Source organism: Poecilia latipinna, unplaced genomic scaffold, assembly GCF_001443285.1.
Source record: "Poecilia latipinna isolate Pla-1442-1.1 unplaced genomic scaffold, P_latipinna-1.0 Scaffold999, whole genome shotgun sequence".
In the NCBI taxonomy this organism is placed as follows: domain Eukaryota; kingdom Metazoa; phylum Chordata; class Actinopteri; order Cyprinodontiformes; family Poeciliidae; genus Poecilia; species Poecilia latipinna.
Window position 1 is genome coordinate 144,688 of NW_015113615.1, and position 16,968 is coordinate 161,655.

The 16,968-nt window shown below is 37.9% G+C and overlaps 2 protein-coding genes and 1 long non-coding RNA gene across 4 annotated transcripts; 2 read left to right on the plus strand and 1 right to left on the minus strand.

Annotated features, from left to right (window-relative positions):
- Positions 1 to 960: 960 nt before the first annotated feature.
- Positions 961 to 7,393, minus strand: LOC106958599 (splicing factor U2AF 35 kDa subunit). 2 transcript variants are annotated; one of them, XM_015050562.1, is made up of 8 exons: positions 7,291 to 7,393; positions 6,253 to 6,340; positions 5,688 to 5,754; positions 3,334 to 3,383; positions 2,990 to 3,088; positions 2,693 to 2,826; positions 1,302 to 1,394; positions 961 to 1,216 (listed from the first exon to the last, which is right to left on the minus strand). In XM_015050562.1, the coding sequence occupies exons 1-8, from the start codon at positions 7,332 to 7,334 to the stop codon at positions 1,105 to 1,107; spliced, it is 687 nt and encodes a 228-aa protein (XP_014906048.1). In that variant the 5' UTR covers positions 7,335 to 7,393; the 3' UTR covers positions 961 to 1,104. The 2 variants fall into 2 exon arrangements, with proteins under 2 accessions (XP_014906048.1, XP_014906049.1); XM_015050563.1 differs by lacking the exons at positions 5,688 to 5,754; positions 6,253 to 6,340; positions 7,291 to 7,393 and adding an exon at positions 3,990 to 5,621 and having other exon boundaries at positions 962 to 1,216.
- Positions 7,394 to 7,768: 375 nt separating this feature from the next.
- Positions 7,769 to 12,364, plus strand: btla (B and T lymphocyte associated). Its single transcript, XM_015050555.1, has 6 exons — positions 7,769 to 8,683; positions 10,321 to 10,638; positions 10,751 to 10,795; positions 11,336 to 11,458; positions 11,550 to 11,584; positions 11,686 to 12,364. The coding sequence occupies exons 1-6, from the start codon at positions 8,608 to 8,610 to the stop codon at positions 12,007 to 12,009; spliced, it is 921 nt and encodes a 306-aa protein (XP_014906041.1). The 5' UTR covers positions 7,769 to 8,607; the 3' UTR covers positions 12,010 to 12,364.
- A 1,692-nt stretch (positions 12,365 to 14,056) lies between these two features.
- Positions 14,057 to 16,448, plus strand: LOC106958592 (uncharacterized). The gene is made up of 2 exons (XR_001427182.1): positions 14,057 to 14,410; positions 15,676 to 16,448. It is a non-coding gene; the product is annotated as an uncharacterized LOC106958592 (long non-coding RNA).
- The last annotated feature ends 520 nt before the right edge of the window (positions 16,449 to 16,968 follow it).

Sequence of the window (16,968 nt, forward strand, 5' to 3'; positions counted from 1 at the left end):
CTCGTACGTTAGTGCCATGTGTCATGTTGACTTCTCATGAGCTTTGCCTTTGATATAAAAAATGTTGAGTGGACACAAAAAAAAAAAAAAAAAATTGAATTATTTTTACTTTTAAAATAATTTATGCGCTTAAGTGCAAGTACAAGTGATATCCTTGTCAAAAATTCAAGGATGAAAATTAAAATAACTACACAAAAGGATACATTTAAGACATGTTGCTACATGATTATGACTCAGTCAGGAAATAAAAGGCAAGTAAAAGTTCCCATGTATCACTTTTACATGGTACATTAAGATCATTTTGGCTAAGATTAGTTTTTCATGAAGATTTTAACAGTTGGCTACTATTATCAGTTATTTGTGCAAATTTATGCATGAAAGGTTTTCCTTCCATTAATAACATTAGTTATAGCATTCTGAATAGTAAGCTTAAGTAGTTTACATCTGTGACTTAATCGACAACTCTGGGAAAACCTTTTTTTTTCCACACCTAAACCATCTCCACATTTTTCCAGATTGTGTAGGAATCCTAATGTCCATCATGAACTTACTGGAAGTGGGTCCAAAAATTCTCATTGGTGTTTCATGCAACTTTGTGCCAGCACCTCTGAATTGCATAAAACCTGGTTTAACTCACTGATATTCGCTTGTATTGCCAACTTTAGTTAGTCTGGTTAGGAACCAAAACCATTATAAAGTCCCACTGGTGTCTCAATTTGAAAGCTGATTTAATTATTTTCTGTAGGCTATTATAGAAACACGAAGACTCCCAAAAGTATCTAGCTAAATGGCAAAAAGCACACACACACAAAAAAAAAAACTATTAAAGCTTCTATCAGATAAGGAAACATTTTGCAAACACACACACAAAAAAAAAAAGCATCAATGATCCAATTCTTGTGGAGAGAATTTATGGACGGACATTCTGGCGGTGCAGTTGCAAATCTGTTTTTATTGAGAAAGCGACACGAGCTTGTCTTTTAAAAAAAGTGAGTAAAAGAAAAATAACAGTTTCAACAATTCACCGAAACAAAAAGAAAAACAAAAACAAAACATTGCTGGGGTTAGGAAGTAGGGGATTGAATGCATCAGTCTCGGCCTCTTTCAGAACCTCCCGGACCGCTCCCGGTCCCTGGACTTCCGCCTCTCGCGATCACCCCGCCGTCGATCCTTGGAGCGGGAGCGCCGTTCTCGGGAGCGGGAACGAGAGCGGTGCCTGTTGGACAACAAACACCTTAATTACAAACAAACAGTGACTCGAGAGAGAGAGAGAATATTTGTTTCCACTGAGCAGTAATTACTTTTTCCTGCGGCGGCCGTAGAGCTCCCTACGGAGTTCCCGTGAGATGGGCTTGAGATGCATGAAGTTGCAGAATCCTCCTCGGGTACATTCCCTGTAGGAAATCGGGAGATGAGGGGTTAAAACCTCTGGCCTTGCTGCAGATGGAGCCCTGCCATAAAAAGCTGGCTCTACGTTGCACATGCCAAGGAGCACGGCAGCAGAAAAAGTTGAAACTTTTATCTGTTGCATGGGGAACAAACCAGAATCAAATGGAAAAACCTTGAAGGGCGCACAGCTTATCTTGGTTCTGAATAAAAAGTTAGTTAACACAAACCCAATGCAGCTGGGACGGCTTCAGACTTTCAAAAGGAAAACCTTGTGACTCTGCTTTGGTTCCGTCAGAAGCAACCTTTAAAAGCCTTTCGGATTTAAAGGCAGGACAATCTGGCCAGCGAGTAATCCAACCTCGGATGAGGAGAGAACAGTGAAGCTCTGTCACGGTCTGAGCAAAGACAGAACCTTCTTTCTTCACGCAGCGCAACACACAGAACAATAACCTGCTTCACTACTACAGTGAAGAGGTTGGATTAAAATCAATGAATCCGATCTTAATTGTTTCAGTCCTAGTATTGGTAAAGAGAGTAGAAACAAAGGTAAATAAATGTCATCTATAAAGAGGCATGTTCCAGGGTTTATTCAGTAAACTGAATAAAATAAAGTAGTTCTGTTTTCGGTACTCATGGACAGTTTGTTACCTTTCATAGTTCAGGACAAATCTATGCGCAAATATCAGTGCATGTGACTGAAAGATAACATTTCACATTGTATGGTTAAGCATAATAAAAAACTAAAATGTATCAAAAGATAAAAATAGTTTAAGAAAAACTAATTGTCATCTAACAACAACTCCAGCAAGCGCTGATGGAAAACCTTCACCTGATCTTCTGCCACCTTGTGGTAGCAGCTATACATTACAGACAGTTACAAATACTATACTACAACTACTACTGCTGCTGCTTTGTGCCTTTGCATAAAGGACTGATGCGAGAGTGAGAGAAAACAGATTTAAGTCTAATCCTAAACTCAATGCCTTTATATAATGATTACAACAATCATTTGCTCAAAGCAGATTGCTCCAATATCTGCAGAAAAAGTTACCATGGTGTGTTTATGATGATGGTTTCTCCACTTCCAAACAAAAACAAAAGTTTTAGGATATAATCGCATCAAATCGAAGGTGGAGGACAGAAGAAGGAAAACAACTCAGCACTGATCAACAAGCTAACAGACGTCTAACAAGAAGCATTTCATTCTTCTCATAACCAAAAATGTTTCTGGATGCATAAAGCTGCTTAGTTGGTCTTCAACAGGTGTGTGACCAACAGCAGGCATTGACAAACTGAGACTCACCCCATTTCGTACTGGCGGCAGCAGGCTTCTCTGAAGTCGGTAACCGGGGACAGCTCTGCGTGGATGGGCTGGGCGTTGAACCACCGGTTGTTCAGGTCCATGACCGCTTTCTCTGCGTCCTCCTCACGACGAAACTACACACCACGGACACAGAGTTAGACCTTCATTTTTGCAGAAACCAGATGTGTACACACACTGAATGCATTCCTCACACTCTGAGATTAAGTCAAACTAAACTTTCTATTTAAATCTGGCCAACTTGACGGCTTATTAGATGTTCAGGTGTACATGACCCACCTTCACATAGACATTGCCGACAAGGTGGTCACCGAGGTTATCACAGACATTCATCTCCTCCACCTCTCCATACTTCTCCTCCATCTCTGTGAACACCTCCTAAATTGAAAAAATGAGGGGGAGAAATGAATGAATTGATCCATAATTTTGCCATTTCTCAACATGAAGTAGTTACCAAAACTTTGCACTATTAGGAAAGTTTCGAGCGTTGCACAATTCCTATGAACAAAACCCCAAAATCCGCCTAAAAAGGCCCCATTTTGGCCGCTCTTTTGGCTCCCCTGAGGCAGATAAGGAGGCGGTGACGTCACAACGGGCCGCTGCCGGGCCGGCCGGTCACTCACCTCAAAGAACTCGTCGTAATGTTCCTGCATTTCCACATCGCTCACGGCACCTGCGAAACGGCAACGACAGACGGTGAAGGACGAGCTGGACGGACGTTAAGCGTCAGGAGACTTCAAAAAAAGTAAACCACACGGCGCTTTGAAGAAGTATTCACACCCGACAAACCCTTTGGGCTTCGTTACGTTACAACCGCACGAAAGTATCCCAAATGTCAAAAGGTTTGTGGTTGGAATGTGGCAAACTGGGGGTGTAAATACCTTCTCAAAACACTGTAGGAACATTTGGAAATAGGGATGGTATATAAATTTGAAGCTAAATGTCACAGAAGCAGTCAAAACAGAGTTTCTCCCTCCCATTTTTCAGCTTGTTTGGTGTTTAACTTTAAACTGACTTCAGCCAAACTCTGACCTTTTTTTTTTTCCTTTCTTGTTGCTGAACTATTTGCATAACTGTGTCATAACACAGACACACTGATAACACTTTCTTCATGACAAGCAGGCCGAGGAAACATGCAAAACAGCATGAGGCCCGTGCATCTAGCCTTAAAGACACATCTCTCACTTCTACACTGTGCCAGTTTGGTTCGGGGAGGAGTAATAAAATGAATTCAGTGCAGTCGGTGCTGGAGGGTCCTGTGGATAAAGATAGAACTTACAGTGGAAACCATCAGCGGACTGGGCAGTTTTGAAGGTTATGAAGGTAAATGTTCAAGAGGGAAATGGTCTGAAATACAAAACATAAGCTTCTGTGATAAAAATCCAACCAAATACGAAGCTGGGGAGGGAAAAGAACGTTATTAGATATGTTTCGCTAAAACGGCTGCGAGCGATTGGTCGAGAGAGGAAGCTGCATTTAACAAGAGCATTTAGCAAATGCTTTCCTGATATTTAGCATTTATGTCTGAAGCAACATTTTAAACATACAGATTGTCTCACTGAGAAAAACCAGTTAAGCAACCAGAATGACTGGCCTGACTGGGACAGAACCAGGCACAAAAGGCTCACCAGTGACCAGTGTTGAGAGAGCAGAGAAAGACCAGAACATCTGGAATGATGTTCTTCGGAAAGATGGGATTAAAGTCATTAGGACGCAAGAAAAGAGGACATGCTTGAAAAGAAAAGAACCTCACAGCAGCTATAAAGCACGGAAGTGGAAGTGTCATGGTTTGGGAAAGATCATAGAACCCATCAAGCATTCTATCATGTATCAGAGGTTGTTTTTATTGTTATTATTATTATTAGACTAGCAGTAAAAAACATGAAGGTGAACTCCAAAGATGGGCTGAAGTTAAGAAATAGAAAGCTCTGGCCTAGTCAAAGTCCAGATTTAATAGGAGAAGCTTTAAGATAACATAAGATGATGCAAGAAACATCTCAAACATTAAAGTGAGAAGGGGAGCCATCCTCCTCAGAGCGATGCTACAGACCGGTGGATGGATAGCAGGAGTTAGTTTAACTACGCCGGGTGAAGAATGCACTCACTCTTTCCTCAGCGAGAAAAATAGTAGTTAAATTAAAATATTTACTATATTTCTTGCAGTATTTCCTCAAATACGCATCTGAAGAAAATTGAAGGTTTTGAGCAGCAGACTTTTAGTCAATAAAGTGTCTTATCTTTATCGCACGACTGCGGCTTTAAGTTTTGCTGCTTGTGTTCAGGCCTGAGGGGGGACAGACGTTTCCAGGGCTGGGAACGGCGGCGGGTTCCTCCTGCTGACTACGCTGGGATCCAACAACAAACTCCAACTCTCACAGTAAAGTCACACTTACTGGTTGTTTAACAGTTTCCCTCAGTAACTGTATGTTTAAAAAAAAAAAAAAAAAAAAACTAAAATGGGGAGGCAACATTTTTTAAAACTTTATTTTTCAGTTAGTTGGTGGCTACTTTCAATAATCAAGAGTTTTCTTTTGATATCTTTTACCCTTTAAAACACAAAAACAATGTATTTGCCACTAATTGGTGAGGAATTTTACCTAAATGCAGACAGTACTTTGGTATTATTCAGAACATTTACTATTTCCACTCACCTCAAGATTGATTATTAGGGCTGATTTATTTTCATATAAATATTTAACACCTACCTGTATGAGGCGGTCTGTTTCTGTTTACGGCACACAGTCCCACCTCATGTTTCTACGTATTCCAAGCTAATCAGCTCTACCTGGAAGTGCTGTTTGCTTTTATACCCTAGTTGACATTTGTTCATATCTCTGAGTCACACGAAGTCTTACAGATACATACTTGTCTACTTTAAGCCACTGAATGAAGACTGAGTGTTTGGTTAGGGGTTAGCTAGCTAACAGGACAAGAGAAGAACCTCTGAAGTGTTTTTGGAAAAACGTGTCTGACTTACAGCGAGAGGCGTCGGCAGTCTGAGCGCTGTTCTGAGGATTACGGTAGATGTTCTGGATCAAGATGGTCTACACAGCAGACAAACGACAATAAATCTGGTGAAACTGGACTAATAGCTTTCGAGTGTTGCACTTTCTTGAGATTCAAAAGACAGAACATTTCAAAACAGAAGTGTACGTAGGCTTATTCTGTCACTGTCTTAAGTTGAATTAGAGCTAATTTCTCTTGATTTAGGTCTGTTAGAATTACCAAAATTATTTTTATTTGCCAAATGTCACAATAACAAAATTCTGTATGTAAACTTCTGATTTTGAAAACATTCGTTAATAAGTCTCAGACATATTCTCTCATTCTTGTGACATTTAACTGACTGAAAACAAGAAGTTTAGTCTGATTTAATCTCAGGAAGAGAGAAAAAAGTGTTTGTGTCTTTTTATTCCGTGTATGTAAACTTCTGGTTTGGATGAGGCACACGGGAAATTGTAGCTGGACAGCTGTAGTTCAGGAAGCTGTTGACCGATTGGTAGTTTTAGAGCTATAAAATCATTTGGAAGGCAGAAACTTACCTGGCTGAAGGTTGGTTTATTGTGCAATCTTGAGCATCGGTCTCCATGTCTGCAGGCTCCAATTTTGAAATAGAAAGAACAATTTACCCTGGAAGGGAAGTTAACATTATTTGTTTATCATCGACTCGGGAACCGCTGCTAATTTGTTAAGCAAAAGTAACATAATGAAAAATTAAAATATTATGTCTTAAGGTTATCACATGCACAGACTGATCTGTGTAAAGGTTTTGCTACATTTGGCTTTGCTGAGCCATGTGTGACTCCTGTGTCTCCTTTCTCTAATCAGTAACCAACTAGAATAATAAGCATACATACAGTAACTTCAGCAACAAGTTGTCCTGGGTGACAGAAGATACCACAAAAAATCACATCTAACTCACACAATGAGTGTAACATGTTGAAATGTAATGTTATCATTGGAGTAATAATAATAATTAACATCTAAAAAGAAGAATATATATTTACGTTTTGGGAGACAAAATGCTGCTTCTTCTCCACACTGTTAGATAAACGAATGCACCTTTCTTAGCCTTACACCTTACCTTCAAGTGACTAAACAGTGTCTCTATGTGTATGCAGTTCTTGATAACTTTAAATAATTTGATCTCAATAAAAAATGAAAAAGCAGCTTATATTTGTACCCCAGTGCTCTCCAAATCAATACAACCAAATAATCTGCTCTGACCTGCTAACTAGCAAGCTAAGGGTTACTGGGTTTTATTTAACTGTGCTGTAGGCTTCAAGTGCAGGTAAACAAACAATAAAAGCAGCGAAAATTCTATAAATGTGTTAATTCCTTAATATTTTGTCATAAACCAACAGGAAACAGAAGATTTATGTTCTGACTACATGAGTTTCATTCAATGCGGTAGCTCTCTGTTAGCTTCCCCTCGCTAACGATAGCTTCAGCGGGAGTTCCAGCGAAGCTAAATGACCTAAATAACTTGCTAGTAATGAAAAATAAATCTGTAGCAAAAAGACTTTGCATAAAAGTCTCAGTTATTGCGTCAATCTTGACCAACATTGAATAAAACTTACTTGTCTTTCTCTGTGCCGAAGATGGACGCCAGATACTCCGCCATTTTCGCCCCGTCTAAGACGTTGTGGAATGCGTCATCACGCAAAACGAGGGACGCCTGCGCTCAAACGCTGTGGAGGTTACCATGACAACATGTACATTAGCTTTAATGACCGCTTAGGGGCGCTGTTTCCCCAATAAGGGCTCTAAAAACACCTTAACACGCACTTTTTTCATTGTATGCCTATAAATTTGAATATTTTAATTAATCTCCAGAGATTTTTCTTCTTCCAAAAACTTAATTACTCTTAAGACTCGCCTTTTCCCCCTCCTTATATTAAAAGTACATGTTCAGAGTCTTGGATATACAGAAGAGAGGGGAAAACCAGAAAATGAGTACATTTTTATTTCAAATGAAAACTGTAGAACCTTACATTAAAAAAAGTAAAATTAATAACAACCAAAAATATGATGCATAAAACCCCAAAAATAATAATATGGGGAAAAAAACAGCTGACAGCTGACTATTCACTTTGGTCTATCTTGTTTGCATCTACTTGGCAATTATGAAATTAATCTAAAAATCATATGCTAAAAACATCACTAAATAATCAAGTCTAGTTTTTTGTTCTTATAATATCAAACCAACACAAAATAGTTCTTCAAAATCTCATTATTGCTGATTCACAAGGAGATAAGTGTTCATGTGGTGACAGTGTTGACCCAATAAAAGCCACCAAAAAACCATCAACACAGTGGGCATTGAGGCAATTAAAGAGGCTGTGGGGTCCCCATCTGCTCATCAGAACACCTTACAACCTCCACCGAAACCACAGGCGCTCTGCAAGAGGTCGCGCAGCGCTGCAGGAGATGCACATGGCGGAGATTAAAGAAGAGGAGAAAGGAGAGGAAGTCAGCTTGAAGATAGCAAACCACAGAGACAGTCAAGAAGTTATGAAGGCGGCGTCAAGGTGCACAGACTGAAAGACGCCTCGGAAACGACAGCAAGGTCTGTGAGAACGATGAAGATTTTGGCTCAGTTCGAGATGTCTGCCGCAGCTGGATGAGAAGGGGAAGCCCTGGCCTGAGACGCCTCGCTGAGTCGGACCTGCAGAAATTGCAGAAGTGAGACCACTCACCGCCTGATTCTCACCTCAAAAACTATATTCCTGTCTACTTTCGAGGGGAAGAAGTACTGTACGTTACAGGGCGTGTGTATGTGCGGCAGCCAAAGAGGAAGCAGCTCTGGCTGTTTTGATTAACAAATTAATGATGTTTTCGGAGGAAGATTTCTCAGTTGAGCTTGATGTGACCGGATAGTAACGAGCGAAGAGATCATGAGGCTTGAGCACCATTGGATTGTCCTGATTTGGTCCATTTGGACCGTCCAGTTCCTCACCACTGAGGCTGACGGTAAGTGAACATGTTTCCTTAGCTTTTGTAACCACAGAGACCAAGCGGATGGTTTTTGTGTAGACAAATCCAGAGGGCAGAGGTCACAGCGAGATCTGACCATCAGTGAAAATAACTGACATGTCACACCTGGAGGTCAGATTAAATAAACTCAAAGCTCCTGATGATTTTGAGGGACCGTTAGCAAACATCGATTGTATATTTTGTAGAAATGTCGGTTCTCTTGGTAAATGTGAAACTCTTATTTCATTTTAGATTTTGAAAAATTATTTTCTTTCGTTTTGCTTCAACGGTACATGTGATCAGGACACCATGGAAGAGTTTAAAAATCACAATAGCAAATTGAGTTAAAGAGGAAAAAAACAAACAACATAATTTAGATGTTCCATTTTTTACTCACCAATCAATCAAGTTTATTTTTATGGCACAAGGCAGTTCAAAGTGCCATACATCTTGAAAACATAAAAAAAAAAAAAACATCATCAAAAGTTGTAAAAATAAAGTGCCATTGTTAAAATAATCAATACACATCAAATACGTTGGTCAAAGTTCAATTTAGAGATGCTTTAAGGTTCAAAAACAACTGGAATGCTGACCAATAGAAACAAAACTAAAACTACAATAACGTAGCAACCATATTTCAATAATATGCTGTCAGACCGCTGTATTGTAATGGTTAGACAAGCAAAATTTTTAATGAAACGTTGCTATTTGACTGAAAGCCTATTTTCCCCAGGTTGTGATGTTATTTGTGGAAACATAATTTATTGGCTGAAACTGTATCTTTTTTCTTCATTTAAAAGTCGCATCATGTTTTCTGAAATGTTCCGACATATCAATAGCACAAAGAATTTTCTATTTTAACATTTTGATTTTCTCATTTCCAATCAATAGTTTGAATATTTAGAAACAAAACAACATATTTTTACAGAAATGTTGCATTTTCAGAAACAGCTGGATAGAATAAAATCATAACTAAGTGTAGTGGTTGATAGAGTTTGAGAAAAAAAAAAGAAGTGGAGGAAGAGTTGCTCATTTCCAGTCAGGTCAAACTTTAAAAAATAGTCTATGAAACAAAGAAATTTTTTATGAGAATTAAAAAAAAACTATCTTGAGATTTAATAAAGATGCAAAAAAGTACCATAAGAATGTTAATGCTTAAAATTTGTCAACATATAGCTGCCAGTTGTTGGATCAACAGAAGAGAAACTGTTTATTATACAAGAGGCTGAAGTCTTTATGTAAAACAACATCACTCTCCACTAACTATTTGAGCAACTGGTTAAAAAAAGAACTAGTTTATATTAACTGTGCTTCAAAGAAACAGAGAGACATACCTGTAAGTGTGTAAAAATTGACATGAGGTTGAATGACGAAAAAAGGAGAAGAGATAAAACCTTTTTAGAGTGCACTTTAGAGAGCCTGTTAACGCTCATACTTGTTAAATTGATTACTTGATTAGACAGAAGTCAGTTTTAGATTGAACAGAAACCAAACAGTTCTTCTACTTTAGCAAAAGGATGTTCCTGATTTACGTGGGCATTTTGCGAGAAGTTCATTCAAAGCTTACGGATAATTAGACACAGAAAACATCAATTTATTTATTATCTTATGTCTAATGTCTTCTCTTCCTTTAGATGACGAATGCACACCAGAACTACAAGTTCGTCGCAACACGACTTATAAAGCGAATCTTGGAGAAGAACTCAGGATTGAATGTCCAGTTATGTTCTGCAACAATTTACCACCAACAATCTGCTGGTATAAAGTTGAGAAAGAAAATATTTGTCTCAATGACAACAATACCAATCACATCAAGACAGAATGGAAAACATCAAATCTGTCAAAAGGGATATTCTACTTGTTGTTTCAAAGCATCGTCATCAGTGACTCAGGTGAATATCAATGTAAAGGTGGAGGCACTAGGAGTCATATCATCTACATCAATGTTTATGGTGAGTGATTTTTCAATTATATAGTTTATTTATATAGTTTATAGCCAGCTTTACATTTGTATACATACATGTATATTCCCTTATTTACAAGATTATAACTCTGGTTCTACAGATATGGGCACAAACGACACACATAAACCAGTAACCAATGACACAAGTAAGAAAAAGTTGATATCTGTATCCTGATTTTGTACATATGCATTGCTATTTCATGCTTGTTTAATTTTATTTTTAACTGTAAACAAACCATTGTTTATAGAAATGCACATTTTAATAGATTAGGAATAGATATAAATGGCCATATCTTATAGACAATTTAGTTCACTTGTGAGATATCTTCATAAACTTTGTATTTTACTATTTAGTTCTGACTTCTGTTAGGGCAATTTAAGTCTCATAAAATATGAGACCACTGATCAAAACACATTAACTGTTGGACTCAGGCTTACAATGGACTAATATGAACTATATGTCACCTATCTAACAGAAAGTACTAGTTATTAAAGTGAGTAGGAAATGTCTCCCTGACAGTTATGATAGGCTCTAAATGTCTCATGGCAGAAGGAGCCAGACCAGAATTGTCAAAAAAAGGAAAGGACTGAAAAGACCAGCATCTGGATTTGAAAAATACACTTTTTAAGTTGGATAATTTATCATTATTTTTTGTTTAATCATGTTCTTTTTTGTCTTCTTGCAGACGACCAATCCGAAACTGAACCAGCAGACAGATTTTTGTTGTATATGTACTCTGCTGCTGGGATTGGTTCCTTTGTCATCATAGTGATTATTATTTCTGTGATATGCATGCAAGGGTGTAAAGGTGAGACTTCTTTACTAATTTTATTAACATCAATTGCTATGTGAAATACTCAGTCACTGCCACTACATTTAACAAACTGTTTATCCTGCAGGGAAGTCAAGGAAAGAGAAACAAAAAGAAAATCAGGTAAGTTATCCTTACCTGAGTATGACCTCTTCACTCAATGTTTATGCCTTTAAAATTTGACTTTAGTTTAAAGTTTTCTTTCTCCTTTTTTATTCCTAAAGTACATGGAGATGCCCTTGGGTGAGCGAATCATCCCAAACGCCATTGGGATCCAGCACTCACCAAGAGGAAGCCCCAACCCGCTGCCACCTCGCAGGCCCAGCGGGAGAAAAACCACAGGACAACCTGCAGAGCCGACGCCATCGAGAGACAACCAGCCGCCTCACGGCCAGAGGACACGAGACAGAAACAGGAATGGGGCGCAGGCGGAGGAAGCAGGTTCTGTTGTGTATGCTGCTCTCAACCATGCACCCCCACAGAGGGAGGCTCCCCGGCCACAGTGGCAGATAGAGGAGACAGAGTATGCAGCTATACGTTTGGTTTGAAGACTGAGAGTCTGCTGGAATAAATCACACTAGAGGAACGAAGTTTGAATCTGGATCTTCCTCTCCAGAGGAGCACAGGAGGGATTCCTCACAGCAAGGATTCTGGAATCAGACAACTCAAATCATGACTTCCTTTACCTTTTGGAAACACTGCTCTTACAACAGAACATGCTGACGAATTTGCTCAAGCATGATTCGTCATCGGCATCACAAACTGGATGTGTGGTTTCTACTGTTCTGTTTGGGATGGAAAATGTTCCAGCTGAAATCAAGAACCTCAGCGTCACTGCAGGTGGTAGCCTACGGAGTGAAAAGCACGTTTCACATCCTTCATATAAAACCAAACTGAAATGAACCATGTATCTTTTTTTTATGATTGTTTACCAAAAGGAATTCAACATTTGTCTCATTTTCTTCAGTCTGCACTTTGTTTAAAGACCCTTTTTCTGCACTTGGTGCTTTACAAGAAGTACACCACAATGGCTAAATGAGATGCATAAGTAGGTTATCCCACCGGTTCAGGCGCAAGAACACTGATACAGAAATCAGTCAGCGTTTCCTCACCAACTCAGTCCACAGAAAATGTCTGAACAACCACAGTAGAGTTGCTGGCGCTAGCAAACCTAAACCGCTTAGCTAAATACACGCTAGCTAGTTGGCACCACAGCATAATAAAGAGCTAAAAGAGACTAAAACCTTATTTTGTAATCATGTCTAATTTGCTTTAAGACAATTTTATTATCTTTTTGTCTTCCTCCATCAGTGGCTTGAGACCTAAAAAGGTACGCTATTCTCTGTCGTTAGCGTGTTGCAAACACAAAGCTAAAAGACACCAAACACCAAAAAGTTACCACATTGTTATTTGTGTTTCAAGAACAGCCATAGGTCGTCATATTTTACTTCCTTAAACTGGAAATGTTGAGTCACACGTGAGCTACAAGACACGTTTCGGAAATAATTGATATTCAGCAGCTAGCTTGAATGAGAACTAGAAAAAACAGTGATTTGACTAATTATATCAGGCAGGTAGATAAAAGAAAAGATAAAAATGTGAAAATATCTGAGCCCCTTTATGCAATAAGGCATAAATGTGATATATTCACATTCAAATTCAAAAATTTCTTATTGATCCCAAAGGGAAATTAAATTAAATATGTTAATGCATTAGGTGCTGGTCAATTCAAACTTTTGCATTAATTACTTTTGCAGGTAATTTTGTTCAGGTTTAAAAGGATCTGTCTACCACAGGATTATGTTATTTCAATCAATAATCTAATACTACAGCGTAAACTCAAAATTATCCGTACAATATCATATACAATATCATCTACAATTTATAAAAACGCTTAGTGAATTAAACTGATACACACTGGTAAAGTACATGGGTGCAAAATTGTGGAAATAGGCAGGAATACAATGTAAATTAAACACATAGATTGGCAAAACGGTGAGTTGATCTGGAAACTTCTTAACTGGCAAAATTATAAATAAAATGAGGTTTATTTTATATTAACATTGTAATAGTCAGTTTACAAAAGTTCCGACAGAAACATCAAACTCGTATTTTCGTCTTCAATGAATGTATGTTTTTCTTGCTCTGCTACGAGGTACAAGTACAGGCGTTATATGGATTCTCTCCTCAGATATGAAACTTTGTTTTTTGTGTGACAATCAAACAGTGACTCAGATCTTTGACAATAAAGAATGCAATTACAAACTGAGCCTGTAAACTATAATGTGTGATGTAAACAGGGGAAGCAAACAAAACTGTTGTTGTTCTTTTGAATGTTTTGCACGTATTCGAGTAATAACTGATTTTATTGCATGTGCATGACTTGAAATCACTGTTTGGAACAATTTCAGTCATTTCTGGTACTGTAGCCTCGGACGATATCAGATGAGTCATTTTTTGGCTTTCACTGTGACTGAACATTTTATTCTGATTACTGATTGTGATTCCTTGAAAAGGTAGAATGTAATCCAAATCACTGTGTGCAATGAAATAATGCTTATCTAAAAACAAAAAATCTGGATTTAATTTTGTGGATTTGACTCTTTTTTTTGTGGTAATTATGAGTATTTCCCTAAAAAAAAATCCCCAACACAGATTAACTGAAGTTAAACGTGTGGAGAAAAAAGAGGTCTCTTCCTGTAATGACATCAAAGCTGGTAGATTCACATTTACTGGAGGAACTGAGCAGAAACCGTCTACCCAAAGACCCCCGTAATCAAAAACAGGAAGTAAAGCCAACCACATGCGACTTTCTGTAAAATTCAGAACGCAGCCAGGCTTTACTGAAGGGGATCATTTCTCAGGTGCCCGACATGAAACTTTTCAGCTATAAAGTCCTTTTTTATGTTTTGATCCTAGTGGTACTCGGAGGCACTCAGGATGACAACAGTAAGTTATTATTACTACAGAAATCTGTCTGGATGTTACTTTTTTAAATATATATTACAAAAACATTCATTTTGACTTTCTCTGTGTAAATATTTGAGAAAAGTAGACATCAAGAAAGAACAACTTGTACCTTAAAATATTACAGAGAAAGATTTTCATACCGCCATACTTATATATTGTATAATATACAGACATATTTCAGGCTACGTAGCAGTTTTTAGTTTGTATTTTCCATTTTTGTTTACTTTTTCTTCCTTAATTTGCATAAAATGAGAAATATCATGAAAAATAAAGGGCAAAAGCAAATGGAAATCTGCTTTTCTGACTTTCTGAAGCAAAACGAATGTGAAAAGCACCAAAAATTGCTCAACTTAAAGAATCAGTTCAGCCTGGAAATTCCTAAATATTAAATGTTTCCAACTTTATTAATATTGCTAACACTTAATATTCTAGTTACGCTAATTTTAAGCCGTTTAATTCATGTTTTAAGTGGCAAAAACTTGAAACCACAGGATGCGCTGTGGGTTTCTACAGCGTGTTTGACCTCAATTTGGTGGACACAGCTGCTGCATCGCAGGCGCCTACATCTGTTTCAGATACCTCACTGTTAATACTGTGGTTGAAGAAGCAGCCGGTCATGTGTAATCTTTTATGATTTGACCTTTTCCTGAAAACTTCAAAACAAAAATAAAAGCGCAACCAATAACTAGAGACTTTTGTTAAAGTAACAGAAGTCAAAACTTCTCATCTCTTGACATTTTTGCTCATTCTTCCCAAAATACTTTGAGGGGGGTCAGGTTGAACGGAGAACATCTGTAAACATGAAGTCTTAACAAAAATTTTCGATTGACTTTATGTCTGGGCTTTGACTGTGCCATTCTAAGTCATGAATGTGTTTGGAGCTGGTCCAGCTCTACTTTTCAGCTTCTATAGCAGTTTTTTCTCCAGGGCTGACCTGTATGTGGCTCCATCAACCTTCCAATCAAACCTAATCAGTTTCCCTGATGATGTTTAAGAGGGACATCCCACAGCCTGATGCTGCTCCTACCAAATGAATGATGTGTAGTGTAAGGTTTCCTTTCAAATTCAGTGTAGGTTTTGTCTATCATGTGGAAATGGGACTTTTTTTGTTTTACCTCAGGGTATCAGGTTACAGAGAGCTAAACAAGAATGCGCGCCACACTTTTCAGACTGAAACACATCTGAACACATGCAGTGTTTTCCTTCCTTCTTAAAATTGTTTACTTTCTTCTCTTTTCTTGCAGAGAAGCTGACCAATCTGGACATGTTCAAACATTTCATGTTCCGCATTATGGTCATTAAGATTTTTGTCACCATTGTCTTACTTACATACTTCCTGAAATCCCGTCCTGTGATCACAGGTAGGAGTCTAGATCTAAAAATACAGGTGGCTGATTACCATGATCTGAGAGCTGTAATTCATTGAACTTTGTATCCGTTCTGCAGAAAAAGGCCAGAGAAGTGAGGATTATGGTTCTTCCCATCACATCTATGAAAATGAACTGAGTAGAACTGAACTGAACTCGTAGAGCTTTTATAGAACAACTGCTTGCTTTTGTGTTCTTGAACTACTGTAAGGCAAACTGCAAAGATGTGAAAGTGAAAGTGTGAGGCAGCTTTTGTTTACGATACAAAGAATAGTGAGACAGAGGACAGGTAATAGTCATGTTTCCTGTACAGGTAACACATCTGCACACATCCTGTATAAAGTTTACGTTCAAGAGGGACTGTCTAGACTACAGAGTACTGTGTTCTCATCTTCCTGTCTTTTATTTATTTATGATTAAATAAGCTTCTCTTCTTAGGTAAATGTATGTTTTGAAAGGAGACTAACTTCACCCGTCATAACTGTTTTTATTGTACCCAAAGTATTAGTTGTACATTCTGAAAACTTTGAAATAGACAGCCATATTGTGACTTATCATTTGTATTTGTGTTTCACAAAGACTTATTCACGATTAGAGTCTCAGATTGACATAATCTGTTTGTTTTTAATGAATAAATTTGATTAATCTTATATATAAGTCTGCTGTGTTTGTGTAATTTCTCTGACATTTAGTGACTTGCAGTGTTTGCAGAGAAATTGCATCTAAATGACTTCATTGTAGAAAGGAGTCAGTCAGGGGAAGAGCACAAAAAACTCCACTGCAATATGTACAAAATATATCATTAGCAAGCAGTATTTTGACCATAAAAACTGACATAAAACAGGAACATTTTAGTTTGATTTGCTGTAGCATCGTGTATGTACATTTCTGGTTTTAACTGTTCGCCGCACTAACGGTGGAAAAAGTTATGAACATAACGGTTTCATTCTTTATGTCACAAAAGCCTGAACTTTAACTAGCTTTAAATTTTTCTTTTATATCCACAGCTGAAATTGTATGAACTTGAATTTAAAACATTGGTTTTCTTTGGTTCTTTTTTCTAGTAGTACAATGAGCAATGGTGGAAACAAATGTTTCTTCTTGTATCGACTTCATCAAAACTATTAGCATTTGCAGGAGGGTCTACAGAACCCCCATAATCGCAAACAG